The 27702-nt window shown below is 46.2% G+C and overlaps 1 protein-coding gene across 1 annotated transcript in view; it reads right to left on the reverse strand.

The window, feature by feature from the left end:
* The window catches only part of KIF5A (kinesin family member 5A), a 31955-nt gene that overhangs the window by 1772 nt on the left and 2481 nt on the right, over positions 1 to 27702 (reverse strand). The window contains exons 2-28 of the mRNA XM_036297709.1: positions 16294 to 16381; positions 16123 to 16196; positions 15601 to 15705; positions 15275 to 15323; positions 14795 to 14850; positions 14462 to 14549; positions 13865 to 13989; positions 12384 to 12488; positions 12061 to 12209; positions 11802 to 11950; positions 11315 to 11490; positions 10233 to 10301; positions 9659 to 9865; positions 9208 to 9354; positions 8118 to 8306; positions 7622 to 7739; positions 7202 to 7266; positions 6985 to 7094; positions 6509 to 6610; positions 5934 to 5994; positions 5625 to 5696; positions 5361 to 5465; positions 2617 to 2833; positions 2281 to 2434; positions 1884 to 1966; positions 1478 to 1505; positions 893 to 1007 (exon numbers count right to left, since the gene is read on the reverse strand). Coding sequence (XP_036153602.1) covers positions 929 to 1007; positions 1478 to 1505; positions 1884 to 1966; positions 2281 to 2434; positions 2617 to 2833; positions 5361 to 5465; positions 5625 to 5696; positions 5934 to 5994; positions 6509 to 6610; positions 6985 to 7094; positions 7202 to 7266; positions 7622 to 7739; positions 8118 to 8306; positions 9208 to 9354; positions 9659 to 9865; positions 10233 to 10301; positions 11315 to 11490; positions 11802 to 11950; positions 12061 to 12209; positions 12384 to 12488; positions 13865 to 13989; positions 14462 to 14549; positions 14795 to 14850; positions 15275 to 15323; positions 15601 to 15705; positions 16123 to 16196; positions 16294 to 16381 — 2970 coding nt within the window. The 3' untranslated portion in view covers positions 893 to 928. The remainder of the gene's footprint in view (positions 1 to 892; positions 1008 to 1477; positions 1506 to 1883; positions 1967 to 2280; positions 2435 to 2616; positions 2834 to 5360; positions 5466 to 5624; positions 5697 to 5933; positions 5995 to 6508; positions 6611 to 6984; positions 7095 to 7201; positions 7267 to 7621; positions 7740 to 8117; positions 8307 to 9207; positions 9355 to 9658; positions 9866 to 10232; positions 10302 to 11314; positions 11491 to 11801; positions 11951 to 12060; positions 12210 to 12383; positions 12489 to 13864; positions 13990 to 14461; positions 14550 to 14794; positions 14851 to 15274; positions 15324 to 15600; positions 15706 to 16122; positions 16197 to 16293; positions 16382 to 27702) is intronic.

Consider the following 27702-nt stretch of genomic DNA (forward strand, 5'->3'; position numbering starts at 1 on the left):
AACTCCTCCTTCCCCATTCCTACTTCTTTGCTTCTCATGCCTTTCTGCCTACATGTGCCGGGCCTACTGTCTTGGAAAACCCCTGGTGACGGCTCGGTTTGGATGCAGCCCAGTAGGAGACTGGCTGTGCTCTCTCATTTCCAGTCTCCAAGGACCCAAAGTGGACCAGAAAACAGGATCACAGTACCCAGTTCTGGGCCCTAAAGCAATCGTGGCCAGGAGCTTGGTGACACACAAGAACCAGGAAGGTGCCTGTGCTGCTACAGGAGGGGACCTGGGGCCTGAGGTGGAGAAGGGAGCGGGGCTTGGATCGGGGGACACAGCTGTTTTCCACCTCCACTGAGCAAGATGAGAGAGGAGTGCTAACAGTCCTCTAACAAAAAATTAGACTCTTGGGGTATTTCCTAGAACTCATTGGTAACATACAGATATAAGAATAGGACACAGGTGCAGGAATAAATCAAACATCTCCTTTACTGGAGATGTCTTAGAAAATACCTATCCACCCAAAATTATTTTAAGGTGGAAGCAGAGGGAGGGTGGAAATGATCTCCCAAGGTCTTCTAGGTATCTACCCCAGTTCCTGGACCTGTGTGTGGCTCTGAATCCACCCCCTCACTTCTTATGACGTGTGGCAGTGACCCCTAGTGGCAGAAAGGCAGTCCCCTGGTTACTCCTCTGGCCAAAAGGAAAGTATACCAGTGAGGGGGAAGGGAGATGAGTGTTCAGAGGACTTGGAGCAGCACAGATGTGGCCCCTACAAGGGAAAGGCAGGAGTTGGGGACAACTATGTAGTAACAGTTTTGAGATTATTAAAAAAGTGGAAGAAACAAGAGGTGAGGGCAAGAAAGCAGGCAACCTGCGGCTGGCCAGAGGGAGAGGCCTGAGCTACCTGAAAGTGCAGGTACGCAGCAGTCTGTGTGGGAGATTAGCTGGCTGCTGTCTCTTGGTGGAGAGGGAAGATCTTGGCCTGGTCCTCAGCCTCATAGCCGCATGGCAGGTCACTCCTGGAAGAAGAGACCCAGCATCCTCAGCACTGTCAGCTCCGTATATGAAAGCGTTCCTGTCACCGTGCTCTCACAGCATTCCTGTGAGGCAGTGCAGGGCGGGACTATTCTGGTTTTACAGGGATACAGGGAAAAGCAAGGCCAGAGAGATGGGACTGACTTGCTCAAGTCACAACGTTCCCAGAGGTAAGAGAGAAACCAGGGCATCAAGTGTCCGTGGCATTTTCCACCAACGCCCGTCACTGGGATGGGGAGAAGCCTCAGATGGGATTGGAGGAGGGGGCAGTGTTCTGCACCGAGGCAGCGGGGGGACTGGATCTCCTGGACAACACAGTGATGACAAGAAAGATTCTCATTTCCTCCTCCTTCCCCAGAAGGCTCCAGGGAACTTCTAACTAGGGCATGAGGGACATTTAATAATTTCTTCTGGTCCCACCCAGAGAACCCAAGAGCAGTGGGGACGGGTGTACCTGTTGTCGTTGATATCTGTGGCATTTCCTGAAGAGATCATCATTGACAACACAGGATTAGAAGAAGAAAAAGGAGATTGGGCATTAGAAACAGTCTCCCCAACCCTCTCTCCTAACTCCTTAGCAAGAAAGGTAACACTCTTTGGAGCCTAGCTGCATCGGGGTCTGTGGCGCTATATCTACAGCTGCCCCTGCTGCATCCTTATGCTGAGAAGAAGCCTCCCGGGTCCCTCCTGCAGGAGAGGAGAAGGGGAGAGGAAGGTCAGGGCGGGGACAGATACTGTAATGGGGGGAATCCAAGCCCCTGAAGGGATGGGCAGGGTGCCAGCTGTAGGGACAGGGTCACTTACACTTTTCAACTTGCCCTGGGGACCCTAAAGGCTGGTGACCCGTCTTTCTCACTCACCGTTGTCCATGCTAGCCTTCTGGTAGGAAGCCAAGGTGCCTCCAGAAGACATGGCCCCATTGCTGGCACAGGAGTTTGCAAAACTGGATGGAGCAGAGCAGAGAGATGCAGCCTCTGGCACATACACACCGCAACCCCCCCCCCCCCCGCCCCGTCACTATGCCAAGGACACGTCCACATCCTCAGGGATGGAGCCATACACCCCGCCACTCCCCCGAGAATAGAAAACAAACATGGTCGATGGCTGGGAAGGCAGATGCCCACCTTCTAAGGATTAATGAGAAAGAATTAATGAAGCTACTTAGGAGAAGAATCACGTCTCCCCCAATGAGTGACCAAACCTTATGCCTTATAGGATCTTGGGTTGGGGTTCCAGCTTACACCCTTGGTCACTCACTACGTATCTGAGGTGGAGCTGGGTGCAGGCTGCAGGTACAAATTCTGGTAGTTCTGGAACAGGCTGTTGGTATAACTGATGCACTCGGGGCTGCGGGTGCCGTAGGGGTTGGTGGGTGAGGATGCTGGGTAGTGGCCAGGCCGGACGGGTTTGGCTATAATAAAGGAAAGTTGGAGTTGAACTGAGTTGCTTGTAAGATAATTTACTTTTATATTTTGGGGGGTATGTCTGGGGGTGGGCAGGTAGAGTAAAAACCAATGATGTAGTTGCTTGACACTTAGGAATTTCCCCAGATGGTAACCCCACCTTACCTATTGCCATCCACTCCTCACTCACCAATCTGGGCAGAATGGCCTCTCTTGCCCGAGCTCTTGTACCGAACGGCCTCCTTAATGCGGTCTACCTCCTGCTGGTACCGGCGCTTGTCCTTCATGGCGCCCTCCTTGGCCTCCTTCAGTGCACCCTCCAGGGCCTTAACTCTCTCAGCCGTAGCCCTAAGTCGTTTTTCCAATTTAGGAAGCTCACAACGCAAATCTGCATTGTCACGTACCAGCTGGGTGAGCCCAAGGGAAGAGGCAGAAAGAAAGGCAAGTGACCCAAGACAGAGCCAGCCATGGAGTGTGGGGCAGGTGGGGAGAGAGAATAAAGAAAAATCGAGTCAGAGGAGATGGAGACCACGTTGTTTTCCCAAAAGCCTCATTCCCTTTACCTAACTTGCTGTTTTAGCCAGTTCTTTCCTTCTCCCTGAGCAAACGATGGTCAGGCATTATGAAACGTCACATTGTTTTCTGGGCAGCAAAACGTGCCAACTCCACTGTAGCCCAGAACTCCTGTGATAGGGCCTGTTCCAGTCTCCTCCTGGCCTAGAGATGGCCCCCTCCCCCATATCTTCCAGCTTGTGCCAAACCAACAGCCCCAGGGCAACCATGGGGATGAGGCACCCCCTCGCCCAGGATGGCTTTATGGGCATGCACAGGGTGGGGCAGCGGGAGCACAGTAGCAGTGTGCCGGGTGGATATGGCATTGAGTGCAGGTGCGGTACAGAGCAGAGCAGGAGCAGAAGCCGGAATACAGGAGCCCCACTTCCCCTTCGCCCCCCCACATACACACAGTGCTCCATAAGAAGGAAAGAAAATGTTTGAGACTCACAAACATTTGTGCTCATTACCTTCACAGTCAAGGATTTCCTGAGCTGTCCCTCCCCCATTTAAATTAAGCTACAGGGAGCAACCACCTTGAAGCCAGAAAAGATGTCCTGACCTTTTTACAGGGCCTCACACATGACCAGGGGCACTGTAGTTGGCCACAGAGCCGGCCTTGGAAGAGAGCAGGGGAATCAGTGTGACTGGCAATGCTGGGAGAAAGGACAGAGGTAGAAATACTTCTGCACCCCTTTAATTTTGGACAGTTTACAGATTACAGTGTTTTGCTGGGGCAATAGCTTAGTTCAATTAGTAACAGGTTGTAGCCTTCGCCATTTAAGCTCCGATTAGTGAAGACGTTTCTACATCTCATTTTCCTTTTTAGCCTTGTGCCCGCTGAGGTAGGAAATTTTGAGGAGTCCTCTCTCCTATGAGTGAGTAGCCTTTGGGATTTGGAGCAGAGGCGCGGGCTTCACTGGGGAGGGGGTCGGGGGGGGGGGCAGCCTGTGGTTTCCTGACGTAGCCACAGCATGGATGAGCATGGAGGACACGCTGAGTGACATAAGCCAGTCTCCAAAGGACAGATACTGTGTGACTCCACGTCTACGAGTGGTCAAAATCATAGAGACAGGAAGGAGAATGGCAGGTGCCAGGGGCTGGGGGAGCAGGGAAGGAGGAGTTATTGTTAGTGGACACAGAGTTTCAGTTCTACATGATGAACAGAGTTCTGGAGAAAAAATGATTAAAGTCGTAAATTTTGTTATGTGCATTTTACAGTAAAAATATTTGGTGGGAAAAGCAATATAATGTGCATCTTGATGGAGAAGGAAAATGAACACGCAGAAATTAAAAAGTATGGCAGAACTGATAAATGTTTCTTCCCTGTCTTTCAACTTTCCTATAATATTATATATTTTTTTAATAAGCAAAGGGAAAGAGATGGCAGCAAAGTCCTCTGCAAAGCTCAAATAAAACAAACCCTGCAGACTACCACTGGGCCTCAGTTCTGTGGTTTTTGCCATTATTTCTTTTTAAATGTACTGAGTGTCTACTATATGTGCTGGACAGTGTACTGGGAGGAAAAGAAGTTTAAGGTCCAGTTTAGTGAGAATATGAGCTTAAATGGAATTTTAAAGTGGATTTGAAAAGAAGGGAGTAAAATTGAGGTAAGGGTTTATTTTATGAATCAGTTAAAAGAGCCAGCTGACTGCTGCACCTGTCTTCAAGGCCCAGCTATTTGGCTCTGTCTGCACTGAACATTTCCGGTCCTGACCCCTTTGGACTGCCCACCTACCTCCCCACCCCATACCTTTGACACCCAGTCATCCACTTAAGGAACCGCAGCAGCAAGGAGGGCGACAGAGAGGCAGTGACTTAATACACAGGGCCGACTGGGCCTGGATGGGCCATCTAGAGCAGCGGTTGCCAACTGGTGGTCCGCGACTCACTTAGTGGTCCATGAGGTCCGAAAGGTTGGCGACCGCTGATCTAGAGGACATCATTGAATTTCCCTGCATGCCTGCCCCAGGCCTGGGCCGATGGAGTTCTCTCCGTCTCTCCCTGTGAGAAAGCCCAACTTCCCTGGCGGCTTCGTGTCTCGCTGCTTTCTATCTCTGGCTAAAATCTGACCAGCATCCCTTGTGTATAGTTACAGCCCATGCCTCCGAAACCTCTATCCATTTCAACCTTTCACTCCAACAACATAGGCCTGGGGATTCCACTGGAGCAAAGGCAGGTTGGGAGCTTTGAGGAGGGAAAACAGGCATGGAAGAAAGAAAGAGGTGAAAGCGGAATCAAATCTGGTATAAAGAAGGCATTAGTGGGGAAGGTAAGGAAAACATGCCAGTAGAGTTTCCTAAATCCAAGGGGCCTCCGAGGATTTGGTATCCCAGGCACCTGGCCTCAAGAGTTCTCTTCACTCCTTCCACCCACTCTTACCTGTTTGTGAACCTTTGTAAGCTGTTCCAGGTTGTTCTCAAGAAAGGAAATCTTCTGCTTTTGGGAGTGAATCCCCCCACTGTCCTCGGGCTCCATCTCTGCACTCTGATTAAAGACAGAGGGAAAGACGTGGCTGTCCTGAAGCCAAACAGGTCCCACCCAGACCAGGCCAGGCCGGCCCACAGGAGACCAAAGGGCCGGAGGACCTGAGAACAGGCGGAGAAGACGGGGGCTAGGAAGAGCCCGAGCGAGGATGGCACTCACTTTCTTGACTCGAGTCGTGACGTCTTGAACGAACAGCTTGCGAAGGTTGTGGAGGGTCTGGAGTTCACGGGCCTGGAAAGAATGATGAAAGACTGGGGTAGCCAAATACCAGGCCAACATTTTACTCTGAAATTACTGGGCCCTTCAGTCTATCCAGTCAGGTGAGTCACTCATCCTTTAGGAAAAGAGGGTCCTAATTATGCCACAGACTGACTTTGCAGCGGGCAGGAGGAATGGGGAATAGGAAGAATCGGGGGAAGAGACGAAGCCCTCCACCCCGCTAACTCAGCACAGACGGGAACCACTCACAACGGTCTCCTCCAGGCCCTTGAGGTCCTGCTTGGACTGCTCATGTCGCTCGTACAGAAATCTGGGGGAGGAGGAAAACAGAAGATTCTCTCAGGATTCTCCTCCCGCCTCCATTCCTTTTACATTTATTTTTATTACCTATTATACAAGTTACCCATGTCCACTGTGCAGAAATTAGAAAAGGTGGAAAAAAGAAAAGATAAGCAAGACGAGTTTCATAAAAAGCTCATGATTCTACGACTTACAGATCAAACCACCATTAACATGCTGGTGTCCTTCTGGCCAGACTCATTTTTCTATTCATGTACAGCCCATAAATATTTTACGGGACCACTAACATACTGTTTTGTAACCTGCTTTTTACACTTAACATCACAAACATCTTTCCCTGTCAGCTAATATTCAATAGAGGTCCCTTCTGAAAGTCTCCTTTTTTCCCCCTTCCCTACCCCATCAAATTACTCTTTGGAGGCATTTGCTTCCTGTGGTCACCATATTCACATCTACATGCACCCTGCCTCTGCTGAGTCAGTCAGCCTCTGTGGCTGCTGGGCTGCAGGCGCCCCGGCACTCACGTCAGCTCCTGGAGTTTGGTGCTCTTCTCCTGTTCTTCGTTCTTCAGCTTCTCGTAGTCGGCCTGAAGCTTCTCCAGCTCTAACTGGAGCTTCTGGTTCAGGCTGTGGAGGGCAAGAGGTATGGCGACAACCAAAGGATGTGAATAACGGAGAAAGGGAAGACCAGCTCCTCAAGCATTTTCCCTCTTGAACGAGTGAGTCCAGTTAGATTTGATGCATCTCCCTTCAGATGTAGGCAGGCTCAGGCCACTGTTTCCATGACAGAGTAAGGAACCCTGAGCTATTTAGTCAGAAGAGCCTCAAGGATTGGGAGGAGGCCTTACTCCTGTGCCTCCTAGAGTTGGGCTGCAAAGTCGTGTCATTGTTGGGGGAGTGACACATGGAAGTTAAAGAACAGGATCTGAGGGAGCACTTGAGTGGGCACAGCTGGGCAGGAGGACCAGGCAGAGACCAGAGCCGCCCTCGGGAACTCTTACTCTTTGAGCTCATCAATGGTCTTTTGCTTCTCGTTGATCTCGTCCCGGAGCCGGGCCAGCTGCCGGTAATGGGCCTCCCGGTGACTCTCCATTTGCAACTCCAGGGCCTTCTACAAACAACACCACCCCAAGCTCAAAGCCAGGTTCCCCAACACCAGCTCAGTGAAGGCCAGCACAGCCCTGCCAGGCCTGCCATCCCCCCACCTTCCCTACTCACCTTCACTTCGTCTGCATCCTGTGTGTCCGGCTCCTTGTCCTTCAAGGCCACTTCATGCACAGTTTCTAAAAGAGGGAAAGACGGCTCACACCGCACCTACCTCCACCAGGACGAACTTCATATTGTGACCAGACCTCAAGGCAGGGCAGGGCACATCTACCCAGAATGGGCCCACAGGGATGTTCTTCTGGGTTAGGACAGCCCAGTTGGATACAGCAGGGACAGAGACAATGGAGTGTTATGGTTCGTGTACAGTAAGCTACATGCAAACACTTGCTAAGTAGCATGTGAGTTGGTCTCATGCTTTCGGGGAGTGTGCCCTTGGGTGGTTTCTTTCGATGTTTGTCACTTTCAACTCCCTGCCCCCTCTGGGATCTCCTATCCCAGGATGGATGGGTTGGAGGTTTAAGAAGGCCTCACCTTGGGCCTGGAGCTTGGCCAGCTCATCACTCAGGGAGTCATAGGACTCTTCCAGGTGCCGCTTCTTTAGCTCCACGCTCTGCATGTATTCCGTAAGCGAGCGGATCTTGGCCTCGTGCTGGTGGGGGAAGGGTTGGCGAGAGGAAGAGGATGGATGGAGCAAAGGTCACCACTCTGGGCAGCACAGACCTCTGTAAACTCCAGCTCTCTTCCCAGGCCCTCTGCTCCTGCTTTGCCTTCCATGAGGATGCAAAGTCAGGGTCCATGCTTCTAGAGATCATTTCTTTAGACCCCATCAGCTTAGAGGCCAGTATCCCTGCTGCGCCTTCACTTCTCTGGCCCAGACCCTCCCCTGCTACCCCAGCTCTTCTGTCCTTGACTTCAGTTGGCCCTAGGCACCTGACATAAAGGTAGGTGCTAGGAGTTTTATCTCATAACCACAGACTCACACTCTTTCTCCCACGGCACCCAAAGGCTCTCAACCTCTGCCACTCACCTGGGAGATGAGGAGCTGGCAGGATGAGAGCTCCCGCCCAGTCACCTCCATCTTGCGATGGCATTCAACCTGGAGGTTCTCCAGCTGCCGGCACCGCTTGACCACAGACTTGACCTCCGATTTGATTTTGCTGATGTAGAGTCGGGCCACGGTGAACTCCTCCTCAATGGCCCCACTGATCTCCACCGGCTGAAGGGGGCAAGGGAGGGAAGAGGTGCTCTGCTGCAGGAAACCTTTATCCATTCCCTTCCACTTTGCTTCTCCCCGCACACACACATGCACAGGGACTCAGGCGGGACAGGTGTTTTCCGAACAACTTTTAGCAGCTCTCTGTCACCTGGCATGTCACGCTAAACCCCTCTCCCTGCATTCAAAGATCCAATCCCAACAGTCCCCCGCTCCCATCTTATAAAGCAACATGATTTTCTTTTTCAGTCAAACAGTTCTGCTTGATCACCCACATGGGTCATTGTCCTTGCCACAGATTTGCATATATCATTTCTCACTCTGTGCCCCCATCTCTAACTCCTGCTATAACCACATCGCCATTGCTGCTTCTTCCTTTTCTTTTTTTTTTTTTTTTAATATATTTTATTGATTTTTCACAGAGAGGATGGGAAAGGGATAGAGAGTTAGAAACATCAATGAGGGAGAAACATCGATCAGCTGCCTCCTGCACACTCCCCACTGGGGATGTGCCCGCAACGAAGGTACATGCCCTTGACCGGAATCGAACCTGGGACCCTTCAGTCCGCAGGCCAACGCTCTATCCACTGAGCCAAACTAGCCAGGGCTAGAGAGACTTTTAATAAGAGTTGATTTGAGCCAAACTGACCACATAAGCCAGAGAACGGTCTCACATGCTGTTCCATTGCTTCTTTACTTAGCACCCTTTAGAAGGTATATTTTCAGCTGAGTCTATGCAAGCCTCTACTTGTTTTCCTGGGTCTAGTTTGAGGGCGTGTTTCCTGGCTCTGTGGCCCGCCTCTCTCAGTGTCCCTGACAGCCCGGATTCTCCCGTCTCGCATCTCCCACCAATGCCCAGAACAGAAAAGACCTGAACAAAACTGCCGCCTCTTTCTCCACTCACCAGCTTAATCTCCCCGTTGCCCACGATGACACTGAACTCACTCAGGTCCTTCATCAGCCCATTCAGCACCTCAGCGATTCGTTTCCGCTGGTGTCCACTGACTTCCTGTAGCCGCTGCAACTCAGACTCCAGGGACAGCATGGTGGCCTGGGGACAGCCCCTCCGTCATCCCATCGCCATCTTCCTGTTACCCTCCCCAGCCCAGGCAGAGGCCTCTCCCTTCATGCATGACCCTGATGGCCTCTGTGTAGAGAACACAGACCCTGCAGAAGGGCCTGGAGGAGGGAGGGGCAGGGGGACAAAGCGCAGGGAGCAGCTGTGGGAGGGTCTCACCACACTGAACATCAGTGCAAAGTGCAAACAGTGCAGCCCCGGAGGGAAGCAATAGTCCCTTTGGATGTAGAGGATGTCCTGAGGCCAGGGAGCTCCTGGGCCCCAGTCGGCCACTCACCACCTTCTGAGACAGCTCATCCACCAGAAGCTGGTTCTGCTGGCTCTTTTCCTCCACCTCCTGGGACTTCTGGTCGTAGTTGACAGCCAGCTCCTCCAGGGCCTGCAGCACTTCCTTCACCTCATCCTTCGCAGCGTCATTCTCTGACTGCAGGTGGCTCAGCTCCCGCTGGACCTTCTCATTGTCTCCTCGAGTGGACACCAGCAGCTTCGAGGGAGAGGGAGGCATGTGAGGGAGTCTGCTGCCAGTGACCGCTTCTGTGACCCCTGCTCTAGGGAAGCTGAGCCCCCGCCCAGGCACAGCTCTAGGAGAGAGGCAAGGCCCAAAGTAAGAGTCCAGAGGAAGTGGGCTCTAGGCTTCTTAGGAATAGGGCAACAGAATGAAGAAGCACTGAGATGCCATAATTTGAGCTTTAAGCCAAGCCCCAATTAAGTCCCCAGACCTCCATAGTTTTAGGGGTGACTAAACCCTAGCAGAATGCCCCTTCTCCCATCTGATTGTAAGGTCCTTTCTATGCCTTCCAGGGACGAACACAACCCCCCTCTCCTCTCACGTCTTCCCTCCTCCCCATTACCTCTTCCTGGTCCAGCATTTGCTGCTTGAGCTTCTCGATCAGCTGGCTCTGCTGGTTGATCTCGTCGTCCTGTTGGAGCAAGGCGGACAGATGGAGTAAAGGGATGGACCTCTGGGGTTGAGGGAGAGACAGGATGTGAATACAATCCAGATTGTTTAGGTTTTGAGTTTGAAAAACACACAAAACACCATATCCTACAAAGATGTCTGAATTCCCTCAATTTCTTTCCTCAACTCCTGCCCTCACTTTAAATTCCTTTTTTCCTGGGAGTTGGTATAATCTTGACAGTACATAACAAAAGCTTTAAAATATTCCTATCTTTTAACCTAGAAATCCCCTTTATCACTACATTCTATCCAAATCACTCAAAAGCAAAGTCTAATGCAAAGTTAATTATTATAATAGCAAAAGCAAACAATACCAAAGAAAAGTAGAAGCCCTGTAGTAAGTGAATGGTTAAATACATTCTAATACACAGACCGTTAGGCAGCCATTTTAAAATACTTTTATGAACAACTGTTAACAAAGTAGGAAATTGCTCCTGATAGAATACTGAATGAAAAAATCGAATGCAGTTACATACACAGCATATCTCAATTACATGGTATATGCACAGAAAAAGGCAAAATATTAATAGTGCTATTTCTGAATGGTGAGATGGTGGATGATTTTACTTTCCTTCTATGTATTTGTGTTTATCTCCCACATTTTCAATAATGAGCATTTACCCCTCTTAAAATCATATAGAGCAGTATAAGCTAATTTTTTTTTTTTTTTGGTTAATCCTCATCCAAGCATATTTTTCCATTGATTTTTAGAGAAAGTGGAAGGGAGAGGGAAAGACAGAGAGAAACATCGATGTGAGAGAGAGACATCAATTAGTTGCCTTCTGCACGCATCCTGACCAGGGCTGGAGGAACCAGCAACCAAGGTACGTGCCCTTGACCGGAATCAAACCCGGGACCCTGCAGTCCATGGACCGACATTCTATCAACCTAGCTAAACCACCTAGGACATAATTTGTTAATCCCTCACCTCTCCTTCCACTGGGCTCATCTCTTGCCCTGCCCGATTGTCCTCACCTTGTCGTCCAGCTGCTTGTAGAGGCGGCGGATCTCCTCCTCGTATTTCTGCCGCTCCTCAGGCGCGATGCGCACCACGATGGAGGAGTTGTCGTTCACAGGGGTCTCCTCACAGATCTCTGCTCCCAGAACTGCATCCTCACCAGCCAGACGCTCTGTCTCAGGCACATTCTCTCCTGGCAAAGGGGCAGAACAACACGAGGGGTGGGAGAAGGGGAAGCTGCATCCACCAGTCCTTCTCCCTCACTGCTCAGCACCAAGACCTGCAGGCCTCCATCGCTCTTGCTAAGTGGACCTTTTCCAGGGTCGGGGGACATGGTAGTCAGGCTCTCTCCCTTTACCTGATGGCCGCCCCACTGCACCTCCCCATGAACACAGCCTCCTTGGAGATTGGCCTGCCCTGAAGCGCCACCCCAGACAGGGCTCTCTGGCTCCCTAAGCCCCTCCTCCTCCCACCACCTCCCTGCCCACAGAACTCCTCTCTAACCATTGCGCCAACGGCTCAGCTCAGCCTCCAGTTTTGCAATCGTCTCCTTCTGAGCCTTTGTCTTCTCCTTCTCCTTCTCATATTTCTTCTTCCACTGCTCAGCAGTCAACTCCAGATTCACTGAGGCAGTGTTCTTAATGGTTTTTGCCCTGGGTGAGGAGAGGGGGTCAAGGTGAGGAGGTCTCCCTTACGGCTTGCCTGATGCTGGAGAGCGAGAGCGGTGGGGGCTGGGCAGGGGGCTGGGGACCCTGCCACTGACCGCTGCCCAAACATCAGGGTGGACTTGGTCTCCGCATCGTTGTAGCTGGACGGTGAGCAGCAGATGAACATAGTTGTCCGGCAGTTTCCTCCCAGAGAGTCCTGGAGAATCCGTGTCATTTTGCTGTCGCGATATGGAACGTAGCTTTTCTGGGGGAGGAGGGAGATGTGAATGAGAAAAATAAATTTAACAGGGGAATCAGAAAGCAGAGTGGAGGACCGGGGATCGGGCTGTCCATGAATAGGGGCATGGTCAAGGGCAGCGTTAGGGGAAGGTGGGAGATGAGGGGGAGCTTGAGGGTGAGGAGACCTCAGGACACTCACAGTGCCCTCGGCCAGAGCAGAGATCACGTTCCCCAGAGCCGACAGGGACTTGTTGATATTCTTTGCCTCGTCCAGCACGGCTCCCTCTGCTCCAGTCTTGCTGACCTATCAGGGCATTAAGGGGCAGGTGTGTCACGAGCCACTGCAAAGGGAGAGGGCTCTCGCCACCTCCCTTTATAGGGGGGCTCAGCCCAAAGAGGGGAGAGGACATGGAAAAAGGACAGAGAACAGAGAAGGCCCTTCCTCGATTCCTCTAAATTCTTTTGCCAAAGACCACCCCCTCCCACCTACATATTATACATATTATATGATCCCACTTATGTGAAATGTCCCGAAAAGGCAAACCCATCAAGAAGAAAGTAGGTTATCCCTATGAAGAACTGAGGGTGATCGGCATAGTCAAGAAATGTGTGCCCACCTCATCTTAATTTTCCCTATTTGCTAAACAAATTTTAGATTGTCTGCCGCTCTGTACACCCCAAAGTCTAGGAGCATTAAGATGTGTCAGTCATAAAACCTAAGACATCAGATCTGAATACCAGCACCTATTAATTTTGGCATTTTCAAGTAAGAATGTACATTTGCTGGATATTGGTAACTCTTGAAAAAAGTCTTCAAGTTCTAGTTTTTTGTAGGGGGCATTCCTTAACATCTCATGTAGACTACTGAAACTTAGTCTGAAGCACAACTGGGCTAAAGTTGGTTTTAGGACCATGTCCCTGACCACATGGAAACTCGGCTCTAAGCCCATACATTAAGAAAGTTACACACTTTATTCCAAACAAATATTGGTTTGTGTGGTAGCTTTAGAGCCTTACTCAGTTGAGATTCTCAGTTAAACATTAAGTCTGTTGTAACTTTGATAAGTATTTCCGCTTTTGTTATTTAGTAGTGGTATATTTGTGTGTGTGTGTGTGTGTGAAATGTCAAATCCTGTGACCATTTAAAAAATAAAATACATTGTAATTTAAAGTGGGGGAAAAAAAAGAAGAAAGTAGATTAGTAGTTGCCAGGGGACTGGGGAGGGGATTGTTAATGGGTGATGAAAATGTTCTGGTCCTAGCTGGTTTGGCTCAGTGGATAGAGCGTTGGCCTGCAGACTGAAGGGTCCCAGGTTCAATTCCGGTCAAGGGCACATGCCTGGGTTGCAGGCTCAATCCCCAGTAGGGGATGTGCAGGAGGCAGCCAATGAATGATTCTCCCTCATCATTAATGTTTCTATCTCTCTCTCCCTCTCCCTTCTTCTCTAAAATCGATTAAAAAATATTTTTTTTAAAAAGAGAAAATGTTCTGGAATGAGGGGTGATGCTTGCACAACCTTGCAAACATCCTAAAAACCACTCAATTACACACTTTTAAATGGTGAACTTTATGGACTATGAATTATGTCTCAATTTTTTAAAGTTAGTTTGATTTTAAGAAAAGGACACCTCCCCGCAAGGCTTCCTTCCCTCCCCTCCTGACCCCCACAAGACCCTAACCTTCTCACTGCCAGCCAGGTCCACCAGGTACAGCTTCCCACTGAGCTTCTGCTCGGTCTCCATGTTCTCCTGCTTGATGTTGATAAGGAAGATGCTGTGGCTGCGAGAGCTGTGCTCATTCATGTCTGCAGGAGGAAGGGAGACACAGTCCTGGTACCAAGCCCTGTGGACGGAAGCCCTCGGCCGGGCGTCGCCTGACCACTACCCCTACCAGCCAAGAGAGAGGGTCCCACCACTACATTTCCCAGGCAGCAGGGTCGCACAAAAAGGTCCCTCTTTGCCCGGCCAGTGTTGCTCAGTGGTTGCGCGTCGACCTATGAACCAGGAGGTCATGGTTCGATTCCTGGTCAGGGGACATGCTCGATCCCCAGTGTGGGGTGTGCAGAAGGCAGCCAATTGATGATTCTCTCCCATCACTGATGTTTCTATCTCTCTCTCCCTCTCCCTTCTCTGAAGTTAATTATATATATATATATAAAAGGGTCCCTTTTTCTCTGGAGGACACTTTTCCCTTGCTCTCTCACGAGTCCCTCAATCCCCACAGGCACAGAGGGGAGGCAGACCCCAGAGTCAAAAGCCCCTTATATCCCCACTCACTGGTGACAGCCACATGACGATTCGATTTCCCCTCATCAATCACATCTAAGATCTCCTCTGGGCTGGACACAAAGCGTTCAGTACAACCCTGCAGGGGGCAAATGGATAATAACCCATAAACTTTGATCTGCAGATTAAATGACCTGCCCTTTGACAAAATGACCTTTCTAGATAATGTCCTTTCCGAGCCCCAGGCCCTCCCTGGGCCCTGGGCACACCTCAGCCCTCCAGGAGACCCACCCTCCAACTTCTGGGTCACTGGTCTATCCTCCTTCCATATCCACCCCCATTTGGGATACTTTGGCCCCACTGGGTGCCCCACCCCACTCTCACCTTGACAAACGGCACCCGGTTCTTGTCCTCATGCACAGACAGATTTGTCTTAGTCACTGAATCAAGACAATACAGGTGAGCAAGGCCAGCACTTCCACTGCGCCCCCCGCCCCCCGCAGCCTGGAGTCCACTCAGATGGTGGTTTCTTCTATGTGCAAAAGGGAAGAAGACTCCCTGTGAAACCTAAACTCCCTGCACAAACTGAAGACTCGGCTTCTCCTCCTCCAGGATTCTAGCCCCAGGGGTCCAGCTCGTCTCAGACTATTTATATGCAGGTCTGGGCATCTGAGCTCATCCTTGGACCCTTTTCGTTTTTGGAAATCTTGGTGAGGGGAGTCAAGGGACACAGGTATGGATGTGTGTGCCTTGTGTGCCCTCTGCATCTTGGCAAACAGTGCCTAACCCCAAGAGCATGTGGATCTTTCTTTTCCTTGCCCTTCTCACACCCCCGGCCATCCATTGGGGTTAAACACCACTCACCATCCAGAAGGTCACGAATTTTGTCCAGGTAAATCTCAAAGTAAGAAACCTGGTTAGGGAGAAAGGAGGAGTATGAAGTGAAGAGGGCCTCTCTTAAGTATGAAGTGTCAGAGCGCAGGTAGTTTTAATTTGCAGGTAATTTAAATGTGACCTGCTGCAACAATAGTAGTGGGAAGAAAAGAGCAGAAGAAATTATCTTAGGGGAGAGGAACTGAGGGAACCAGAAGAGAGAGTAAGTTGGAGTGCCCAGGATCTCAGTGAGCTCATACTAGATCTTCCCCTCCCAGTCCCCATCTGAAGATGCCCAGAGGTCATGCCCTGATCACCTTGATGTGGAACTCAAGGTTCTCATCCATGGAGTAGATGTGGTTGAAGATATCGCGGGCAATTCGAGGAATGATTCCCATCAGCTGGGGGTCGTGCAGCTTTCCCTGGGGAGTAAGGGCATGCTAGAATAAGGCTGGAGCTCAGGAAGAATGAGACGACGCAGAGGTATGCAGGTGAACACGAAGGTCATAGTCGAGAGGAAGCGTCCTAAGTGAGGAGATGGTCACTGCCCGTCTACCTTTGTGTGGAAGGGGACAGAACTGAATAGCCCTTTGAACTTTCATTGTTGCTGCTTTTCTAGATCAAAAAAAGGAAACTGGAGTAGTGGGAAGGAGGGTAAGCTGCAACAGGCTGAAGGGATTGCGTTAAACGTGCACTAGATCACTGCTCCTCAGTTCATCCTCTGGACTCAGCTACCTCTGGACCAGGCAGCCCTTGAGTCCTAGCCCTTCCCGCACTGAGATTTCTTTGTCTCCTATTATCACCCCATTTCTCACCCTCCATGGAAATCAGACCCTCACCTCCATAGTATGTGTTTTCCCTGAGGATGTCTGTCCATAAGCAAATATGGTACCATTGTAGCCAGCAAGGACATCTGGAAAAGACGGCAGAGAAAGAGGACTGACTGGTGGAGAGAAGTGGGATAGGGAATGGGGAGCCTAAACACATACATTCAAAAATACATCCATTACCTTTGACAATCTGCATGGCACATGCATGATAAACTTGCTCCTGGGTCGTGTTTGGGGGGAACACGCGGTCGAAGACATAGGGCTTCCCCTGGAGCGGAAATAAAAGATGGCAGACTTGAGCAGGCAGTGTGTGAGGGAGAGGAAATACTGAGACCTCACCCATCAGCCCGAGGAGGCACTCGTCCTTCAACCATCCATATGCATGGACGACCATGGCGATGAGGGAAACGAGAGGAAAACAAAATTTAGTATCGACGCCAAGAGTTGTGTCCATTGGTAGAGGGTGCCATTGAGGAGTGCCACTCTGTGAGATTGTGTGAGGGGGCCTCAGTCTGGGTGTCATGACGAAGCGCCCCACTACTTTGGACCCCCTGCCCTGGGAAACCAAATGGGAAAAGACAACAGGGCATAGGCCTTGAAGAGTGCCGACAATTCATTAACATTAAAAATCTACCCAAATTAAAAAATATCTTCCTCAATAGATCCATATGTCCTGATATGCAAAGACTTTAAAAAAGTGTTAAGTGAAAGATACAAAGTATATATGGAGAGAGAGGGAGAGAGAGAGAGAGAGAGAGAGAGAGAGAGAGAGAGAGAGAGAGGGTTCCCTATTGAAATATACATATATTGAGCTGCTAAGATGTTATGGAAACATTAACACAGCTCCCTTAGGATTGTATGAAATCATAAATATGGGTCTACCTTTAAGGAATTAGCTTTAAGTAAGGAGAAATTATGAAGCAAGTCACTCAGACCTTCAGGTACTTTGCTTAACACACTGTATGCGGGAAACGTATTTACACGTTTTACGTTGACTGGCAGTAGAGCGCGGGACATGTATTTTATAGACGCGGGATACGTTTTTTATAGACTAGCGGTAGAATGCGGGTAACGTATAAATATGTAAACTAAAGTTATCGTAATTTTACTGAACATTGCCATTTGCGCAAAAAATTAGCAAAAATGGCCTGCGCCACCTGTTAGTGCGCAATAAAAACTACCCGCAAACAATGTGTTAATTCAGGTAACATGTTATAAATCATGGTGCTGATAAGAATGCTAAAGGTACAAAATATTGCCCTAGCCAGTTTGGCTTACAGTGTATAGAGTGTTGGCCCGCAGACTGAAGGGTCCTGGGTTCAATTCTGATCAAGACACATACCTTGGTTACAGGTTCCCTGGCCCTAGTCGGAGTGCATGCAGGAGGCAACCAATCGATGTATCTCTCTCACATTGATGTTTCTCTCTGTCTCTCCCTCTCCCTTCCACTCTCTAAACATCAATGGAAAAATATCCTTGGGTTGGGATTAACCAAAAAAAAAAAAAAAGATACAAAATATTCACAACCCAAGGAGACAAACAAATAATATATTTGATAGCTAATAATTTTAAAGGGAAATTTTCTGGTAACATTAAATGAGACTATGTTTGTTCTCCATCATGTGACAATTTTCTCAGTCATGCCCAGCCGGCGTAACTCAGTGGTTGATGTCAACCTATGAACCAGGAGGTCACAGTTCGATTCCGAGTCAGGGCACATGCCTGGATTGTGGGACATGCAGAAGGCAGCCAATCAATGATTCTTTCTCATCAATGGTTTTCTACCTCTCTCTTCCTCTCTGAAATCAATAAAAATATATTTAATTTTTTTTTCTCAGTCTTGTTTTCCTGCCATGCAGTACAAAGCGATTATGACTTAATTGTCAAATTGTTTTACTATAGAGCCCATCTTCACTTAACTGAATTATAAAGCTCTAAGTCTATGGACACCAGAGTTTGGGGGACATGTTTTAATAAAACTTTGCTAGAGCTGGAATGTGCATCAATATACATAGAATTTTTTTTCTAGAAGGAATTACACAAAAGTATGACCAGTGTTCTTTGGGGAGAGAAAATGAAAGAGAGAAGGCTTTCATTTTTCATTTTTTATCCTGGATTGCTGACATCTTTAAACCATGTTTAATATTATATATTTTTTATTAATGTCAAAGAGGGCGAAACAATAGTGCATTATTTGGTTTCCTTCTTGTTACTTCTGTACACAAAAGAAAACTAATAAATATTATTTTTAATATTAAAAATATTTATTTTTCGCCAAAACCAGTTTGGCTCAGTGGATAGAGCGTCGGCCTGTGGACTGGAGGGTCCCGGGTTCGATTCCAGTCAAGGGCATGTACCAGGGTTGCGGGCACATCCCCAGTAGGAGATGTGCAGGAGGCAGCTGATCGATGTTTCTCTCATTGATGTTTTCAGCTCTCTATCTCTCTCCCTTCCCCTCTGTAAAAAAATCAATAAAATATATTTTTAAAAAAATATTTATTTTTCATAATTAAAAATGAAAACAAAAAATATTTAAAAGATTTGAAAAATATGGCTTATAATAAAATTCTACCTGAAATATTTATCTGGTCTCTCTGTGGTGAAAGCCTAGTAAGCCCCAAAGCAGAATCCACCAAGAGGAAGAAGTTGGGGAGGCGGTCTCTACGATAAGGGAAAACTGTAAGCCGATAGAGCCGTTCTGGAGGACAATGCTATTAAAGATTTAAATGTCCATCCTGTGTGTACTCTGTAGCAACAATTGCACTGCTAGGAATTCATTTTACAACCCTTGCTTAAGCACTGAAAGATGTTCATTGAAGAGATGTGTATTAAAGAAAAACTAGAAACAATTTAAACATCCATCAAAATGTTGGTTATGAGACCTCTATATTCTACCCCCATTAAAATAAGCCAGATTGGAAAAAATAATAGTAAGCCAGGTTGGTTCACATATATTATATATCAAAGATCGGTTAAGTGAAAAAATAAAAACAATGTATATAATGTGATTACATTTTTCAAAAGGAGTATGGATAGAATGACCTCAGGAAAAAGATATGGAAGACTATATACAGAACTGTTAGTGGTGGCTATACTGGAGAACAGAATGGCAGGAGCATGCTTAACTCCATTTTTTCTGTGGTATCTAAATGTTTTACAATGACAACATATCACTTTTATTTTATTCTTTTATTCTTTTTTTATTATTGATTTTAGAGAGAGGAAGAGAAAGAGAAACATTGATGGGCTGCCTCCTACACACGCCCTGACTGGGGATTGAACCTGCAACCTGGCTATGTGCCCTGCTTGGGAATCAAACCTGCCACCTTTTGGTGTATGGGACAATGCTCCAACTGAGTCACACCGGCCAGAGTCAACATACTGCTTTTAAATTAAAAAAATAAAATATAGATGATGTTATAAAATATGTAATGATATGGCAAGGTATAATAAGCAAAAAATATGGTTTTTAAAATAGTATCAGTGTAAAAAAGTATGTAAAGAATGATTCTATTTGTTTTTAAGAAGAATATTTTTTATACTTTGCATAGAAAAAAAACATGTTAATAGTGATTATCCTTGCAGAGTGAGGTTTTAGGAGTTTTTTTGTTATTTTGGATTTAGATTTTAATTTTTTCTAGAATAAAAAACCCATAATTTTAAATAATAAAAATTTAAGTTTTTAAAACAACGACATTGGAGAACCAAGATGGCGGCATAGGTTAACGCCGGAGTTTGCTGCTTTGAACAACTACTTCAAAAGTGAAACCAAAAAACGGAAGGGACATCACCCAGAACCACAGGAACGCTGGCTGAGTGGAAGTCCTACAACTAGGAGGAAAGAGAAAGGCATACGGACACTCAGAGGAGGCGCAGTGCTGAAGTCAAATTCTGAGGTGCGGAGGGCGCAGAGCGGGCTGGCGGCGGAGGGCGCGGTTGGCGTTTTCAATCGGGAGGGAGTCGCAGAATCTGAACTCCAGATACAGGCGAGTCTTTAGGGACCCAGACTCAAACGGGAGAAGCGGGACTGTCTGGCTTTGGTCAGAGCGAGTGCAGCTTTCTCTCCGAGGTTTGCAGTGGGTGCTGGGACTCAGAGAGGCAGAGCCCCTGGGGACAGGACTGAGAGCCGCCATAACTGCTCTCTCCGGCCCACCCTGTTGATCCTGTGTGACCCGCCCCGCCCAAGCCCTGCACACAGGCATTTGCGGGATAGCCTCAGGCAAACGCTAGATTAGCACCTCCCTAGAGGACAGAAGTTCTCTCACTGCTGACACAGCTGATTCTCATAGCCACTTGGCCTGGAGGTCAAACCCTCCCTGGTATTAGCTACAACAATCAAGGTTTAACTATAAGACTGCGCACAAAGACCACTAGGGGGTGCACCAAGGAAGCATAACAAAATGCGGAGACAAAGAAACAGGACAAAATTGTCAATGGAAGATATAGAGTTCAGAACCACACTTTTAAGGTCTCTCAAGAACTGTTTAGAAGCCGCCGATAAACTTAATGAGATCTACAAGAAAACTAATAAGACCCTCGATCTTATATTGGGGAACCAACTAGAAATTAAGCATACACGGACTGAAATAACGAATATTATACAGACTCCCGACAGCAGACCAGAGGAGCGCAAGAATCAAGTCAATGATTTGAAATGCGAGGAAGCAAAAAACACCCAACTGGAAAAGCAAAATGAACAAAGAATCCAAAAATGCGAGGATAGTGTAAGGAGCCTCTGGGACAGCTTCAAGCGTACCAACATCAGAATTATAGGGGTGCCAGAAGATGAGAGAGAGCAAGATATTGAAAACCTATTTGAAGAAATAATGACAGAAAACTTCCCCCACCTGGTGAAAGAAATGGACTTACAGGTCCAAGAAGCGCGGAGAACCCCAAACAAAAGGAATCCAAAGAGGACCACACCAAGACACATCATCATTAAAATGCCAAGAGCAAAAGATAAAGAGAAAATCTTAAAAACAGCAAGAGAAAGAAACTCAGTTACCTACAAGGGAATACCCATACGACTGTCAGCTGATTTCTCAACAGAAACTTTGCAGGCCAGAAGGGAGTGGCAAGAAATATTCAAAGTGATGAATACCAAGAACCTACAACCAAGATTACTTTATCCAGCAAAGCTATCATTCAGAATTGAAGGTCAGATAAAGAGCTTCACGGATAAGGAAAAGCTAAAGGAGTTCATCACCACCAAACCAGGATTATATGAAATGCTGAAAGGTATCCTTTAAGAAGAGGAAGAGGAAGAAAAAGGTAAAGATACAAATTATGAACAACAAATATGCATCTATCAACAAGTGAATCTAAGAATCAAGTGAATAAATAATCTGATGAACAGAATGAACTGGTGATTATAATAGAATCAGGGACATAGAAAGGGAATGGACTGACTATTCCTGGGGGGGGAAGGGGTGTGGGAGATGCGGGAAGAGACTGGACAAAAATCGTGCACCTATGGATGAGGACAGTGGGTGGGGAGTGAGGGCGGAGGGTGGGGCGGGAACTGGGAGGAGGGGAGTTATGGGGGGAAAAAAAAAGAGGAACAAATGTAATAATCTGAACAATAAAGATTTAATTAAAAAAAAAAAAAAAAAAAAAAAAAAATTTAAAAAAAAAAAACGACATTACTATTCTTACTGAAGAACTCTCATAAATTAGAAACAAAAACAAAAACTAAACATAAAAAAAATGAGCAAGAGCTAGCTATTAACAACAGAAGAAAAAATACAAGTGTTCAACAATACAGATGTTCAACATTTTCAAAAAAAAGGAAACTATAACAGGAACATCACTTTTCACCTATCAAATTGGAAAACAAAAACTTGATTGTAATACCCAGTATAGATGAAGGTTCAAGGAAGTATAATTTCCTTGAAATGAGCACCTCATTATTTTCTGGTACAACTTTTATGGGTGCAATTCAGAAATACATAATCAAAACTTTGAATTGTATGTAGCCATTGACCCAGATATATTTGTAGCAAATATTTACTTACAAGAGTGTTTATTGTCACACTGCTTATAATAACCAGAAATTGAAAACAACTCAAATAGTAACATTTAGGGGACTGGTTTACATAAGAAATTGATTGAATTATGGCATGTACATACATTTTATTCCTTGTTGCTATGTAAAACGATGTCATCATAGATCAATAAATCTCAAAAATGTGTTGAGTGAAGGAACTCAAACACAAAGAGCACATACGATATTATTCCCTTTGTATGAAATTCAATAATGGACAAAACTTATCAATAGTGATAGAAGTCAACATAGCAGTTGCCTGGGGTGATAGTGACAGGACGGGGGCACGAGGGAACTTTTCAGGCGTGACAGAAATGCTCTAGATCTCAATCTGGGTAATGGTTACATGAGTGTCAAAATATGTTATAAAATTCATCCAGCTGTTTGCATAAGACATGTGTACTCAGTGTATAGAACTTATACCTCAGTAAGTGCTATCATGAAATATAACATCATAAAATAATGTTATAATGGCTCTTAAAATATGAATTGATGCATAACCTAATTGTTAGTAAGAGAAACGCATATTAAGATTATGAAATACCATTTTAACCTATCAAAGTGGCCAACACAAAATAGTTTGATGATACACTGCATTGGTGAGGGCATATATAAATTGGGGCCAGCTCTATGAAAGGCAATTTGGAACTAGCTCTTAAATTTTTAAATGCATACACCTTATGACCTCCAGTTCTAAAAATTTATTCTACAAAAATACTGTACATATGCAAGTCATAGATACAAGGTCATCTAACTGTTTGTAATAGCAAATACTAGGACAACTCATAATTTATTTAACCAGGTTCCTGTTGATGGGCCTGGTTAAATAAATTATGGCCTATCCCAGTGATGGCCAACCCATGACACGTGTGTCAGAGGTGACACACGAACTCATTTTTTTGGTTGATTTTTCTTTGTTAAATGGCATTTAAATATATAAAATCAATATCAAAAATATAAGTCTTTGTTTTACTATGGTTGCAAATATTAAAAAATTTCTATATGTGACACGGCACCAGAGTTAAGTTAGGGTTTTTCAAAATGCTGACACGCCAAGCTCAAAAGGTTCTCCATCACTGGCATTTCCCTACAACAAATTATACAGTTGTTAAAAAGTTGTTTAAAAGAATGAGATAGATCTGTATGTGCTGATATAAAAGAATCTCTCTGACTCGTTGTTAAGAAAAAAAATCAAAGAACAGTATGTATAGTATGCAACCCTTTGTGTTTATGTGTATGTGTATATGTATTTGCTTGTAAATATATAGTATGCTTTTAGAAGGATCCACAAGAAACTGGTAATAAAGTTGCCTTCTGAAAGAGGTGTTGGGTGGGTAGGAGAGAGATAGGAAGGTTTTCATTGTATACCTTCTTATATTATTTGAATTTTGTCACATGTGCATGTAAGACATTGAAAAATTAAACATTTCAAAAAATAAAATTATGTAAAATATTTTATGATAAAATAGCCTTGATATTTTGTTAGTGAAAAAATAGGTTATAAGACAATATTTAGGTTATGATACACTAATTAAAATATATGTATATATGCAGAAAAAACATTAAAAACAAATATATAAAATTGTTAACAGTGTTTTTGGGGAGGGGGCTGGGGAACTTTTGACTGATGTTTAGTCTCTTCTATGTGCTTTTGTTTGTTTTTGACTTTGTCAACAATCAAAATATATTCATGTGTAATTAGATTATGTTTAATATTATTAAAGGAAAGTCTACCTTGATTCTTTCTTTAAGGTGTGAGTGAGTTTATGGGTTATTCATAGGACTTTTGTGAATTTTCTATCCTTTTTATCTGTACAGTTCATCACACTTCATTACAAATAATAAAATCCTTAATACATAGAATAAAGTCATAGTGTTACAATAAACAAATTTAAAGTGGCATTGATGCCTCTCCTCCTCAGTGGTAATATATTTCGTTTTTTATTATTTAATTGAACCTAGATGCCTGAATTGTAATATAGCTCAGCGTTTCTTCCATTCATTAGCCAAGAAACAGAAATAAACAAGCCATGTTTATTTCAGACCAGTGACTCTCACCTCTTCTCCACCAATGATGTCTGCATGCCTCTTGAAGCCATGCATGCCGCCAAAGGGCTTAAATATAATTCTCAAGCCCCCCCGCCCCCGCATTCTCATATTCTAACACTCCCAGTTAAAGGATCCCAAAGGGTGCTGCAGGAGCATTAAAACGGAGGGCGCTCTCCAAGTGCTGAAGGCGTTTATTGCCCGAGGAACCCCTTTCCCTCAGCATAGGCTAGGAAGAAGGAAGAGACCAGAGAGGGAGGAAGGGTGGCATTCTTAGTATTGTGAGGATAAAATGTACCCAAGAGCTAGAAATGGTGCACTCTGTAATCTCATGAGCAGGGAAAGCCACGGACTATCATTTCAGGGTTCTGGGAAGGCCTGTTACCATTTCCCTTAAATTCCAAGTCTAGCTTTTCATTTCTTTATCATAAATTTTTTATTTCTGTCAAAGTGTAAATTTCTTTTATTTTCTATTGATTGCACACAGGATAAATTCATTTTGTCACTGGTCTAGTTATTTATGAGAATATTTTATTCATTGGCTTTCTGCATTTTCTGCCTTTAGACTACTCATCTCACCATTATTTATATCTTAAAGTAACTGACACCCAATTACTTTGAGTCAGACTGTAGTATGTTGTGGGGGGTTTCTCCAGAATTTGGGGAATTATGTGTTAGCAAAAGCCATTTTTTAAAAATATATATATTTTTATTGATTTCAGAGAAGAAGGGAGAGGGAGAGAGAAATAGAAACATCGATGATGAGAGAGAATCATTGATCAGCTGCCTCCTGCATACCCCCTATTGGGGATTGAGCCCACAACTCAGGTATGTGCACTGACTGGAAATTGAATCGTGACCTCCTAGTTCATAGGCCAACGTTCAACCACTGAGGCACACAGGCCGAGCTGGCAAAAGCCATTTCTGATGCCCCCTCCCAGGCCTCTGCCGAGACCACTCTGAAGCCTGGACTACCACATAGATCGAGAGTTTCTGGAACACAGGGGTTCCTTCTAAATTCCATCAAATACAAGCCTTGCCCCATAGGATGGTCTTCATAAATATTCATTAAAATGATATTGAGCCCTAATCGGTTTGGCTCAGTGGACAGAGCGTCAGCCTGAGGACTCAAGGGTCCCAGGTTCGATTCCGGTCAAGGGCATGTACCTTGGTTGCGGGCACATCCCCAGTGGGGAGTGTGCAGGAGGCAGCTGATCAATGTTTCTCTCTCATTGATGTTTCTAGCTCTCTATCCCTCTCCCTTCCTCTCTGTAAAAAATCAATAAAATATATTTAAAAAATGATATCGATAGAGGAAGAGTAATAAAATACTATGGACCTGGATGTTTGGAGAAACAACCAGTAAGAGGGGAAAATGTTAACCACTTCCTAATTGTGTCATAGGCTAGCTTGTGGGGAGATGACATATAAAAATAATACTAATAACATCTAACTCTTATCAGGAGTTTATTATTATGTACCTGTCACTGTGCTAAGCAGTTTATATGCATTATCTCACTTAATGCTCACAGCAATCCTAGGAGGTAATACTATTTTTATTCCATTTTATAGATGCACAAACTGAAGTTCAGAAAAGTAGGTAGCTTGCCCACAATCACACAGCTGAGAAATGGCAGAGCCCAGTTTCAAACTCAAATAATCTGATTCCAGACTCACATTGCCAAAGGGATCTAAGAACTGAAGGACTAACACTGTGTCAGATCCTTATCATGGCTTTTCCTTCCCCTTCTCCATATATCTCCACCCCCAATTTGGATATTTCTCCTAATGTTTCCAGACAGAACTAAAGCTTTGTCACTCTGTTTTTCCAACCTCAACCTAATTTTCAGAATTATGCAATTCTCCCACCCATCCTCTCGGTGGAGCCTCCCTCACCGTCTCTCCCTAGGTAATCCAAGACCCCAGAAGTTGGTACAATGTGAGAGACGGGAAGACTTGAGAAATTAGAAACACTCAGGGAGACCCTGCTCCTTGGAGGAGCGCCCCTGAGACCCACACTCTCTCCCACAGACAGCAGCCGAAGCACTCCCCACAGCCTTCTTGGGAGAGCCTCTCTTCAGTCTCGAAGCCCAGGACTTTCCCTTGTCCTTGATCCCCACTCCAAGCCCCCTTGCTGTCTCCTTGCCCATTTGTGTCTCCCAGCACCTGTCAGTAGTTTTCCATTATGTGTATTGACTAAAACTAATGGGAAAGCCAGCCTACAATCAGGGTCCAAAGATGACCAACCTTTCAACCCTCAGTAAAACGCTTAATGGAGGCTGAACTTCCCAGCACCAGGCCTGATTTCCATGGTGACACCCCTGGGGATTGTTGCCATGGTAATGCTGGAGAGACATGGGCCACAGAGAACATTATCTCCCCTCTCCATTTTCCTTTATGAGGCTCACCCCAAAGCTAAGGGGAGACCTGCCTGCTCCCCATCTTCAAATAACAAAGGAATCCCCAGCCACCCCAAACAATAATGTCTGTTCTAATAATCCTGCAGGTCCCAACCTATCTTTTCCAAATGAGGTACTTGATGGTTCTGGGGTTTTTCCTCCTTAAGAACCTACTTAACTAGCTGAGAAAGGTAGAAGGTAACGGATACTTGAAAGAAGGAGGGAAGAAAGGAAGGGTGGAGGGAAGGAGGGAAGGAAGGAGGGAGGGAAGGAAGGAAGGAAGGAGGGAAGGAAGGAGGGAGGGAAGGAAGGAGAGAGGGAAGGAAGGAAGGAGGGAGGGAAGGAAGGAGGGAGGGAAGGAAGAAAGGAAGGAGGGAAGGAAGGAGGGAGGGAGGGAAAAAGAAGAGTGAGAGAAAGAAAGTGTGAGTGTGTGTGTGTGTGTGTGTGTGAGTTCTTTATTGTCACCCTTCCCACATCTGGTATAAATGTAGCTGCACAGAAAAGCAGGCCCTGGGACACTGACCACCAAGACCAAAAAAGAGACACTTAAATGGTTCTGGTGAATAAGTCACATTGGATTCTGAGTGACATACAGATCAAAACAAGGTCCACAGCACACACAGTGACCCAGACACCCTTCCACCATGACTCAGGCCATGAACTTTGGCTCAGCCCTGTGCCCCAGGTTCCTGGGACTAGGCAGGGGCCTGAGGGAGGGATGAGACCCACAGAGCTGCCCCTCCAGCTTATTCTTCTACCCACTGCCACACAGAAAAAAAAGCCCACGAAAATGAGAGAGTCTGAAGCCCAGAGCCAGCCGCCGCGCTGCAGAGGCAGAGCTGAGAGCCGTCAGATAAAGGAGCAGGGGCTGGGTGTGGACTGACCACTGTCTCCCACTGTCACTCTTCCCTCATCCTCCCAGACATCTTGAAGCAGTTCCCTTCATTTATTCCTCAGTGTCTCACACCCTGGGCCCCAGGAAAGGGGGTAGGATATTTCCTTCCCTTGTTGAGGTCCTCAAGGGTCTCCTCGACAATTACTTCTCCCTCAGCATCCTGAGTGACAAATGAATAGTAAGGCTCCAAGGATGCTGCCTGAGAC

The sequence above is a fragment of the Myotis myotis genome, unplaced genomic scaffold, assembly GCF_014108235.1.
Source record: "Myotis myotis isolate mMyoMyo1 unplaced genomic scaffold, mMyoMyo1.p scaffold_m19_p_3, whole genome shotgun sequence".
Taxonomy (NCBI): Eukaryota; Metazoa; Chordata; class Mammalia; order Chiroptera; family Vespertilionidae; genus Myotis; species Myotis myotis.